The following is a 12,458-nucleotide window of genomic DNA, read 5'->3' as shown; positions in this document are numbered from 1 at the left end:
ATCACAAAAACTCCTGGGCCTGCCCAGCAAAGCTGCCCAAAAAATGATAACCACAAGAGAGACTCCTAGCTTCCCAGAGGGCCAGGCTGCCGTGACCAAGCCTGCTATGTTGGCCAGCAATCTGGTCCCTGCTGAGACAGGAACACAGAATCATCTCCCAGGAGGAAACCTCATAATATGCTTGAGAAGAGTAATCACAGCCACTAGTAACCTGGCCCCTGTCAAGGCACCAGGACCAGCCTCAGCCAGACTAGAATGGGAGCTCAGCATCTTCCAATGTCCTCACTTGGATGGCATCACTAGATGCAGATGACAGCAAATTCACTTGTAAACCAAACTCAGAAACTCTCGACTCCTCTTGACTTTTCTACATCAACAATGGAGAGAGAAAAAAAAATACTGCCTTGGTAATCCTAATGCCAGCCCCAATGAGCAACCATCCCCGGTAGAACACAGAAGCCTCAGGCTTCAGAGATAAGAATGGACAGGTGAGCAGGCCCACAGAGCGTCTGTAACAACTGGGTTCTTCTGGGAACCCTGGCATCACACAAGGGCTTCCCCGAAGCTGGAAGCTGCAGCATGGAATGTGGGGAGGCGTGTCAAGGGGACATCCAAAGGATGGCTGACTGTGACTGCTGTGATGAGTGCTGTCCATCTCCCTTACACAGTTCCCACCTGAGCTCAGAGTCTCTTCTCCAAGCACATGGGATCCTGTGGAAATTGAAGGGGCCCGGGTAAGATAAAAAAGCTAAAATTCCTATTCACATCATATGGATCTTCTCTTAGTGCCTACTATGTTTGTGAAATGGAAGGGCAATGGTCCAAAATGAGCCCCCTCCACAGGCAGCACAGCCCAGTGACACTGCCAGGGGCTGTAGACCCTTGCACTGACCTACACCTGCATGTCCACAGAACCCCAGACCGTGTGGTTTAGCATCTTGCTAGGGTGCCCAGGAAACACTCGTGGTGGAGCCCATTCCTACCTCCCTACTGGCTTCTCTAGTTTCCTAGGATGAGAAGAAGTGAAGGCAAGAGCCAGCCCACATTCCTGAGCCCCTTTCTTCACTGTGCGTTGCATAATGGTGTCTTCTATTGCACCCATAACCCCATCCTCCTCCTCCCATCCTCTTACATCTCCTTCTCTGCCTCTTCCTCCTAAAGCACATATGGTTCCAGGCTGGTCCTACTGGCAGGGCCCCTTCAAACCTGACACTCCTCCCATTGTTCCTGTACCAGATTCCAGGGTGGACCTATGGTGGCCTTCTCCTTTCCTCCTTTCCCCTTCCAGACCCCGAGGGAAGAGTTAGGTAGGAAATCTATGCAATCTCATATCAATGGTAGAGAGCAGCAATGGAGCCATCACAGCAGTGGGGACAAAGATGATCATAAACCCTCAGAACATGGGTCCCTTAGAATTCCTGATGAAACCCAGCCACCACCCACCCACACCCAGCATGGCTGTTAAAGATGTAATAGTCTGTTCTGGTCAACCCACTTTATGAGTCCATCTTCTAGGTAGACATCGGCGTAGAAGGACTGGTCATCATTGATGATGCGTCCACCTCTGATGAGGAGCCGGTCACTCTGAAAAACAAAACGATGCATTAGATCAACGACAAAGATAAGATCTATATGTTCTTTTGATTGTTTTTGGCCTTTAAGGATTTATTTATCTTTATTTTATTTTTATGAGCATTGCAATGGCTTGAATAAGAATGGTCCCCATAGGGCTGGTGTGATGGCTCAGTGGGTAAGAGCACCCGACTGCTCTTCCGAAGGTCTGAAGTTCAAATCCCAGCAACCACATGGTGGCTCACAACCATCTGTAACAAGATCTGACGCCCTCTTCTGGAGTGTCTGAAGACAGCTACAGTGTACTTACATATAATAAATAAATAAATCTTAAAAAAAAAAAAAAAAAAGAATGGTCCCCATAGCTTCATATATCTAAATGCTGGGTCCATAGTAGGTGGAACTGTTTCAGGAAGGATTAGGAAGTGTGGCCTTGTTGAAGGAGGTACTGGAGGTGGGCTATAAGGGTTCAAAAGCCCATTTGAAGCCCAGTCTCTCTCTCTCTCTCTCTCTCTCTCTCTCTCTCTCTCTCTCTCTCTCTCTCTCTCCCTCCCCCTCCCCCTCCCCTCCCCTCCCTCCCTCCCTCCCTCCCTCCCACTCTCTCTCTCTCTCTCTCTCTCTCTCTCTCCCCCTCCCCCTCCCTCCCTCCCTCCCTCCCACTCTCTCTCTCTCTCTCTCTCTCTCTCTCTGCCTCCAACTTGCAGATCAGGATGTAACCTCTCAGTTACTGCTCCAGAGCTATGCCTACATGTCTGCCTAACAATCTCGGGGGTCATAAACTTACTCTCTAAAACTGCAAGCAAGCTCCCAACTAAATACTTGGTATTTACTCGATGAATACCAATTCCTTTATCCCAACGTCAGAACAGATCATACACAATCTTACTGACTTGCTCAGAAATGTCTTTGTACTTGTGGAGGAAGCAAGGACAGGAAGCCTCCAGTGCACCTACACTGAGTTCTCTGAGCTCCTGCTGCCTACACTAGCCCCTCCCTCGTGACTTCCACTCATTAGAGAAACTAGGCCATTCGTAAAATAAAAATTTCATAAGCTACTTTTTAAGTAGGATAATAATCGTGTTCAGAGAATTGTAAAGGATAATAAAAAGACTTAAAAGCATGTTCCCCTCACACGTGGCCCGAGGCTACACATTTTGATGTTTTCGTATTGCTTGATGTTTTCCACAGCTGTGACTCTAGACCATCCATCCTGACCTCCCCCTGCCTGAGTCACATGTTGGCTGATTCATTATTTTGGCTCCTGGTCAGGGCCAAGCTCTTAAAAGCCAGAGGACACATGGGGCATCTGGGTCTACTCTGCTGGGCTGACAGATGAGAGGACAATGTTTAAGAAGCCGTGGGATTCATGGGGGTCAGAAGGGCAAGAGTGTGTCTTCCAAGTTCATCTGGGGTTAGGTAAGGCAGGTTCAGACCCACAGAGAAGTTGTGGAGAGCTGGACCACAGCAGGTAATGAAAACGGAGACAGCTAGGAGAGAGAGACAGTGTTATAGACACACTGAAGACTGTGAAGCCCACAGACAGGGAAACAGAGTTTCTGCCTTTTTCTTTCCATTTTGCCATGGGTATGTCCCAAGTTATGACATGTTCTTCATGATTCTGATTTTCGATGCCTACAGGATACTCTGCCTTGTGGATTCATAAGTGTCTGTTCATTTCACCAAGGGCATTAAGATTGTTCAGCACTAAGATTTTTTTCTTTGTATTTTTGAGGCTATCCAGTTTTGGTGTATACTCATTTACTGTTTCTGTGATTTCTCCAACTGTGCCTTAAGCCCCCTTCCTTGAGGAGGGAGAGTCTGACAGAGAACCAGAAGACTCCCGTCTCCTGAAACAGGGCCCTGACAGAACTACCTGGGGGAGAACAGGGAATCTAAGGGGAACCTAGGAAGCTGGCAGTGGATTCAGAGAAAGGAGGCAGGCGTGAAATACTAAATACAATTAGTATGGATCCAGTTAAACTAGAATCTACCAGAACCTTGGGATTCTTAGGACAAGCTGCTGATCCCAAGGACCATGATCCTAATGGTGTCTCTGCCGTGGCAGATGCTGTGAGAGGGGAAGACATGAGCAAGCCCAGCCAAAGATCCCAGCTAAGGAAGCTGTGGCTTGCCGAGCAGAAGCAAATCATAGGGTCTTGAAGTTTGCAGCATCACTCAGACCCTACACGACAGAGACGTCTGAAAGAGCATCACACATTGATTGCCACCTGCCAGGAGAACCTACACATCACACCTGCTTTCTGTTTCCACGGCTCTTACGAGAGCATCTGTCACACGGGCTTTATCCATGTCTAGCTAATGTGTGGCTTGCCCTATTAGATTCTAAGGGGTTGTAGTGATAATACACTGACCAAAACTAGCTCTTTGGTGGGAAGGGTTCACGTTAGCTTCTAGGTCAGAATCCATCACTGAGGGAAGTCAGACCAGAAACTCAAGGCAGGAGCCAAGAGGCAGGAACCATGGAGGAAAGCTATTTATTCACTTGCTCACTGACTTATGTTATGTTCGGCTAGGTTTCTACACATCCCACAATACCTGCCTGGAAATGATACCACCAGCAACAGGCTGGGCCTTCCCACATCAATTATTAAACAAAACTGTCCCCACAGACTTTCCCATGGACCATCTGATGTAGGCAGTTCCTCAACTAAGTTCCCTCTTCTCAGGTGATCCTAGGGTGTATCAACTTGACTGTAAAAACTAACCAGTACAGAACCATTTATTGAAGGAGGGAAGGAAGGAAGGAAGGAAGGGAGGGAGGGAGGGAGGGAGGGAGGGAGGGAGGGAGGGAGGGGGGAGGGAGGAAAATAGATATATTAAGGATAGATGGGTGACATGGAAAAATGAATTATTAGGTGGATGAATGGATGGACAGATCAGAGGAAGGTGGATGGATGTGTGGGTGGAGGTGTGGGTGGGTAGATGGGTGGACAGATGAAAATACTGAAGGATGATGGGCAGATGGGTATCCTGGGATGCCTGAACTTGGCCTTGAAAGATGAATATGTAAAGATAGGGAAAAGAGATGACATCATTTGTTCAAAGGGAAAAATATGGAGCAGCCCCCACTCCCCAGCTGGAATGTCTCTAAAGTTAGAAGTGCAAAATTAGTAGCTCTCCTCCAGTCCAACCTCCTGTCCTGTGCTCCTAATGAAGGAGGCAGAAAGGATGTTGCAACCCCATGAGACCTCAGAGGGCAGTGCAAAGCATCAGACAGAAGAGGACTGGGCCCTGAGTGTCTGGGGCAGCACAGACAAGTGGGAGGTGAGGGTTCTCCAGCACCAGCAGCAGGCAAGCACGCGCCATCCACAGCTGCTGCGCAGCAGGGAGCAGTGTCTGCCTTGTCACATTTAATGGTGGGTTTCTCAGGCACTGCCTGAAAGGAGGCATTTAAATGCAGTGTGCCGGGTCATCCCCAGCCAGCTCTGTTTCCAGAGTCGAAAAGCAGAGCCTGTGCTCAAACACACCCCTCCATCTAACTCCAGATTCTGTATGTGAGAGGGAGGGACCACCAGGAGACAGACACCAAGAAATCTGTAGTGGAAAATGTATACACAGGCAAGAATTGAGGTGTCTGTCTGTCTATCTTCCTTCCTGAAAATGGTTGCTACTCTGTTTTGTAAAAGTCCTCCCCTCTCTGTCTCTCTCTCTCTGTCTGTCTTTCTGTGTCTGTCACCTGCCTCTCTCTGTCTCTGTCTCTTTCTCTGTGTGTCTCTCTCTTTCTATGTGTGTCTCTCTCTCTTTCTGTGTGTGTGTGTGTGTGTGTGTGTGTGTGTGTGTGTGTGTGTGTGTGTGTGTGTTCATTCATGTGGGAGAACACGTGTGCATGTAGATGGTGTGTACACCTGTATGGAGGTCTAGTGTCATCTTCCAGAATTTAGTCTTGCTCTTTTGAGACAGCTTCTCATTGGCTTGGACCTTCCCAGGTAGGCTAACCTGACTGGCCAATGAACCACAGGGATTCGCCTATCTCTGTCTACCCTGTACTGTGATTACAGGCACGCCACCATGTCAGGCTTTTTGTGTGTTTCAGGGACCAAATTCAGGTTCTCCACACCAGCACTTAACAGCTGATCCATCACCTTTCTCTGGTTTTGGTTTGGTTTTGGTTTTGATTTTTTTTTTGGGGGGGGGGTTGTTGTTGTTGTTTTGGTTTGCTTGGTTTGGTTTGGTTTGGTTTGGTTGGTTTTTGGTTGGGTTTTGTTGTTGTTGTTGTTGTTGTTTTGTTTTGTTTTTTTTTTTTTGGTATGGTTTCCAGGAACCAAATTTACTCTTCCACTCCAGCCCTTACCAAGTAAACCATCTTCCCAGTCCTAAACAAGGGTTCTCAGCATCATTGCTGCTAAGCTCCAATTCAGAGACATACAGAAAGTGCCATCATGGGCGAGGGTCCCCAGGTGTGGCAAGTCAGAATATGCCACCCAGCACAGCAGGGAGGCTTCAGTCTCCTCACAAAGCCCTAACCCTGACAGCATGCAGTATGTTATGAAGACTCTGAGGAACTTTGTATATAGCTTCTTCCATGAACGCTTCACACCCCCCATGAACAGGGCAGGTCAATTAAGTGGGGTAATATCCATAGAAGACATCTGGGAAAAGTGTTTTGACAAGTATGTTCTTTCTAACTGATACATGGGATGGTGTGTATCAGACAGATTAAACTCAGGAACATGGGTGGCCCAGCTTTGCACAAGTAGCCAAGGCTCTCACAGATCAGACTCAAGGACTCTCAACTCCCTGTCCACATGGAATCCACCAAACCACACTGTGACACATTTTAAAATATCTTCAGATGTTAGATTTCATGACACCCCATGAGCAGATGAAATTTAGAAATATTATAACTCTGATCCAAGGACCTTGCATTCTAAAACTCCTTTTTCTCATCGTAAAAACTCACATGTGGGGCAGAGGAGATGGCTCAGTCAATAAAGCTGCCTGCCTTGCAAGCTCAAAAACACAAGTTCATCTCCAGAGCCCACTTCAAGAAAACCAGGAGTGGCAGCATGTGCTTTTAATCCCGGCACCAGGGAGGAGACAGGCAGATGCCTGCAGCTCACTGAAAAACCAGTCTAGTATAATCAGTGAATTACACATGAAATGAGAGACTTGGTTTCAAGTAACAAAAGGCAAGTGGCACTTAGGGAATGACACTCATGTGTGTCCTCTGGCTTCCACACACACAACATGCATATGTGCATATACACACACACATATGCACACACACACACACACACACACACACACACACACACACACACAAATATCACTGGGATTAGGCCATGAATCAGTGAGAAAATATTTGCCACGCATGCACAAGGACCTGGGCTCCATCTCCAATGCAGCAAAACTGAATCAATAAACAAATAATCCCTTATGAACTAGGCACCAGGTAAGTTTTATTATACAAAAAAATAATTACATTTGCATAAGCTATGTGTAATTATGTATTTTAAACATCAATGCATAAGATTCATGCATTTATAGAACATAGTAGTGTTGCCACCTACTACCTCAGGAAATGGACAGAAAATGAAACACCTTGAGAAGACATCAAGGAGAAATTCAGTAGGTGAATGGAATATTCTGGGAAGTGCTGGCTCGTTCCACAGGGACAACGATAAGCAGAAGGTGGCTGTGCTCAGTCTGTGCACATCCTGGTTTCAGCCTCATGTGTGAGCAACATCAGAACAGACCGCCAATTAGGACAAACTGAGGGCAAGAGCAGTGCTGGGCTCAGCCTAGAGGATGGATTGTCTCAGCCACTTCCTGTGGCAAGATCTCTTTTGTAAGTAACCATTTACAGGTGGAGGCCTTTGATTGGGTATAGCCCCACATATATAAGAGATTTGGCTCCAGGACCACACACAGACATCACACAGGTTCCACTCCCTCAAAAAAATGTTTCAGTGTTGGCATCCAGCATCTATAGATTATGTCACCCTGGGTTATGTGTAACACTGGGCCAATGGAAACATCACGCCAACAGTCATCAGCCTGTGCTGTTGAAGGACTATAAACTGGAGGGCCAGGGAGAAGTCCATGCTAAGAAAAGATGCAAATACTGTTCACTATTCTCCATCTGTGGTTGGCTAAAGCATGAAACACTGAGCCTGTGAATGTCTGTAACCTCAGAGTGTGGAACAGAGAAAGGTCTCCAGGTGTGACATCCTGGGGCATGAATGCGCCTCACAAAAAATGAATCTGGGCTCTGCATGATGGTAATGTGGGAGGGGAAACTAAGAGGAAATGGAAAGTAGGTCACTGGTTATCTTAAATTGTCCAGAGACCTGAGGGTAAGAATAGGGGGTTACAATATATATCAAGTGACCCTGAAACTGGGTGTGGGATGTTGTCTCAAGGAAAATGTCAAAAAAGTATATATAATAAAGGATGAAGAATCATTGGGTGTGGTGACATAGTCATGCCACCAACGGCTTATCACTGGACTGCTCGCATAGTTTCTAGGGAGTTTTAAGGACAGATGATAAAATGTTAGAGGACAACTTTCACCTGGAAGTACTTAGAGGAAAAAAAACGTGCCTTCCTGGGATTAAATGGCCCTGGTGTTCTCCCTGTCATCACTGAGATAAGATACACACTTTCCCCTGAAAACCCTGCACTGCCTCTGTCTGTGTACACACAGCCATGGGCTGCTGAGGTGCCTTCACTTTAGAGCCATAGAGCCCCGTGCATCGGATCTCTACGTCCCCAAGAGCCAGCCTGGGATCCCACAGTATTCAGCAAATATTTGCTGAGTGGGAGGAGAGGCAGGTCTCAGACAGCAACAGGGAAGGGGAGAAGAAGAAAGAAGTTTGAAGAGGGAGAAATGAGAAGAGAATGAAACAGAGAATGATTGACAAGGAGAAGAGGAAGGGAAGGTGGGAGAAAGAAAAGAAAGAGAGAACATGGGAGAGATTGACAAATGACACATTGCTCTCTCCTGCTTTTAGTCTCTGGAGGCCTTGCCGCACTATCTGGAGAGGGGCACACCCAGAGCACAAGGCTCACAGGGGGTGGGGCTGCTGAATGCCTCCTTTGAAGGGTCTGTCTGAGTTCAGCTCTAGGCAGCAATGCCACTTCTACTAGCAAGAGTCTTGTGAGTAGGAGGGTGGCCCAGACCATAGGAAGGGCTTCTGCTCCAAGCCTAGCATTATCTGCTACCAGAACCACTGGAGAGAGGCACACTGGCAGGAGGCCTTTGTCCTCCATACAGATGGGAAATATTTTGTGGAGCTATACTACAAAAAATTAAATCAACGCTTCAGACATTCTTATCCACACAACAGAAAAGCCACACTAAGGCTCAGCTGGAGATGAGTCTAGATCACACAGCATGTCTATTCCCAAGAGGAATTACACTACAGGATCCTACCTCCCATGGGGTCCTGCTCTCTTCCCACACAGTGGAAATGAAATTGGTCTTTTCCACAAAGGCAGCTGCTGGAAACTGCATAAAATCCTCCTATGATCTGTGAATTGTCACAGGAAGAGAAAGAGGTGCTACCCTCACCTAACACTTATCCGAAAATCACTGGCTGGCCATTTGTGGCTGTCCAAAATACAGCAGAGACTAAAAGCTGTAATTAGACAAAGAAGTACAGTAATTGTGTCATCAGAGAGGGGACTGGGCTGGGTTCTCAAAATATGAGTGGAAATTTACAAAGCTATAAAAACAGGGAGGGGAACACTTCCTTAAACAGAGTGTTCACAGACACAGACCTTCAAAAAATGCATTCTGGGCTCAAGGCAGGGATCAGCATGGTGGGTGCTGTCCGTGGTCCTGCCACAGCGTCCACATGGGACTGAGGCTCTCCAAACCTGGAGGTCCCTCTCTCCCCTCACCTCATCCAGCACTGTGGGTCCTTGCTGCTTTTCTTTCTGGACTGGTTGGAAGCTTTTCTATTTTTACATCCCCACAGAACTAAAGTTAAAGCGGCTCGTTTCATGATGGTTGTCATCGACTTCAAGAACTGCCAAGTCTCCTACCACCCTTTCAGCATTTTAATTCTCCAAACGGCCCATGTCCTATCCCTTCTGGTGCTCAGCTTGATTAGCCCCTGATGTCAAAGACTGTCACCACTTGTCCTCGGGTCACAGATTCAAGGAAGGCTCCCATATTCACAAGCAGGAAGGACAGGAAAATGAAGATCGCAGTCGCTCCCAGGAGTGGGGGAGGGGGCTTCCTTTGTAAAGGGAAAACATGGGAATGAGCCTCACAGAAACCAGGGGCGCCCCGCCCTGGAGAAAATACACATGTCAGGAAATGAACACAGGCAAAAAATGATTTCCCTTATGGATGGGGGGGAAGTTGACGCTGAGATTAGAAAGTTATCAACTCCCCAACCTCTACCAGTGAACAAGGATCATGGTCAAAACTCAAAAATTCATTAGGGTGTGTAGGTGTTCATTCATTCAATCACAGAAAAAGAGACAGAGACTGAAAGAGACAGAGACAGACAAAAACAGAGACACAGAGAGACAGACAGAGAGCAGAAAGGCAGATAGAGACAGAGACCAAGACCATAGCACAGCACCAGGACCAGGTCTATATGGCCTACAACTACCCTGGGGTGATCTGGTAAAAATTTCAGCCCAGGAGCTTTTAGCAAAATTCTTGTTGTCCAGATGTAACAAATGACATCACTAAAAATCCCCAGATCACTAAAAATGAACTGCAGAGTGTGGGTGTGTTTGCTATGCAGCAGTACAGTATAATGACACAGTGAACACATGTGCCGGCTGCGAGCTGAACAGCCCAAACCCTTCACACTGACACAATGGGGTTGTATCCTCAGTAGCCACAGCCTCGGCCCCTCCGTATCTCCCACCAGGCTTTCTGGCAGCAGCAAGTGCTACTACACAGCTACACACATCTGTTTATTCACTCACACAAAATCATCTTTGTGGCAGCCTACACATCCATAGTCAGGAAAGACCCAGGGAGTGGAAACCAGTATGGAACTCAGTCTAATTAGCATCCATTTACCCTTTCCTTTGCCTGGATGGGAGCAGGATGGTGTTCCGTTCTTGAATCAGAAATGTAGGTGAGCCCCAAGGAATAGAGCTTAGGCCTTTTCCCAGGGCAACATGTGACAGCAGGGTCTCAGGCCTATCATTCTGGTGGGTGTTCAGGAAACACTCTCAAGTGACAGAATATCTGGTTGTCAAATGGTGCATTCTCCAGGGACCCCAGGGGGCAGGTCCTTCCTGCTGTCTGCAAAAGACAGCATTAACTAAATCTACATGGGTCTCCATTTTCATTTTTAATTCTTAAATTTCCACAAGAAGCAAGCGAAGTTGCTACAAATGCAGAAACTCAGTCACCTATACTGTGACTTCCCACTCCTCTGACTCCTGGGGGTTATCTATGAGTAAGGGTATCCTCACTGTCCCTAATGATAGTGCAAGGGCTCTGCCCCCCTCCATCAATTGGTTAAGCAAAAGTAGATCCACATCTGTTGAGTCATTTTCAAGGTCATCCTATGTGTCAGGCTAATCCCTGCTGGGAATGTGGTCCAAGAAGGGAAGGCACATTAAAAAGCTTTGGCCGTTTTGAAGGATGGGAGTCAGACACTATGCATAGAGCCTTACCCAGCTAAGAACTGACAATGCCCCCTGTCCTCATTACATCACAGAACATGTAGGTTACTAGAGAACATGGCTCATCTTCTAAGGACACTGTGCAGAGTCCTAACTGTGCTTCAGTACCCATGCATGACACAACTGACACAGGTTCATCTGTGGGCAACACTTGGCAGTGCATCTGACTACAGTCCTGTGGAGAGGTGGATCACTCTGAGATGTGTGTTTTCAACTTCAGATCCTTCACCCTCTCATACCTTTCTTCAACTGCCTTACCTCCTGTCACAGGACACCTGAAACTGGTGGGTTATTAACCAGTAAAAGTTTATTTTGCTCTTGATTGTGGAGACTAGAAAGCCCAAGACTGTGACAGAATCCCTGTGTTATCATCCAAGGAGAAAACAGAAGCACAGGGGAGCATGATCAGTCAGAGGTGCACACAGCTCATTCTTCTAGCTAGTCCATCTCCATGCTAACTACACCAATCCGCTCAGAAGGGTGTGGCTTCATGGCATCACCACTTTCTGTTGACCCCACTCCCTTTGTTATTGCCTATGAGATCGTGTCCAACACAATGAATGCACTGCAGATGAAGCTCCCAATGTGGCAAACCATGATAAACGGGGACCCTAGCACTGTCCACTTGAGAAAGGTCTCCACAGACAATTGATGTACCTGTCCTAGGTTGGCCCTCGCATCTGTCTCCCTTCTGCCTCTCTTGTTTCTACCACATGACAGCCAGGGTGACTTTCTGAAGCACAAATCCAACTGTCTCACTCCTCTTCACAACCTTTCGGCAGTGTCTCCTCATGCAGAACGAAGCAGGCTCCTCCATGCCTAACCTACCCTTTCGCTGCCAAGACACACCATACTTACCAATTAACACCAGCTGTGCCCCTCCCTGGGCCATCTCTGAAGGACAGGCCACTTGCCAGGTCCACTCAGCCCACACATCCCAGCCTTCCCATCGTCATTCCAGTAGTACCATATGGAGCTCTCCCTAGTGTGAGGTCTGTACCTCTGGCTAGCACATCCAAGGTGCTCCATCTTTCAGCTCAGCTTTATCTGCCTTATTCCATAGAATAGGGAATCTTTCCTTGGTGCTGAGACCACAGTTTCCCCACCCCCACCCCATGTTGCCTCTGCAGGCTGTGCCCCTCCTCTGTAAATAGAAGTCGTCAGAGCTCCAACTTTGCAGGATTACCAGGATAAGATCTAGAAGCCTGGAGGCTGCCCACACACTGAACACCAGCCTAGGAGATCCAAGATTTGGGGCCATA

General features: G+C 47.4%; 1 protein-coding gene across 2 annotated transcripts in view; it reads right to left on the bottom strand.

The window, feature by feature from the left end:
• The window catches only part of Crmp1 (collapsin response mediator protein 1), a 50,106-nt gene that overhangs the window by 25,348 nt on the left and 12,300 nt on the right, over positions 1–12,458 (bottom strand). For both annotated transcript variants that reach the window (NM_001136058.2, NM_007765.4), the window contains exon 2: positions 1,496–1,584. In NM_001136058.2, the coding sequence (NP_001129530.1) occupies positions 1,496–1,584 (89 nt within the window). The remainder of the gene's footprint in view (positions 1–1,495; positions 1,585–12,458) is intronic.

This window comes from Mus musculus, chromosome 5 (genome assembly GCF_000001635.26).
Source record: "Mus musculus strain C57BL/6J chromosome 5, GRCm38.p6 C57BL/6J".
NCBI lineage: Eukaryota > Metazoa > Chordata > Mammalia > Rodentia > Muridae > Mus > Mus musculus.
The sequence above is the reverse complement of the archived record's forward strand: the minus strand, read 5'-3'. Positions and strand labels throughout refer to the sequence as shown.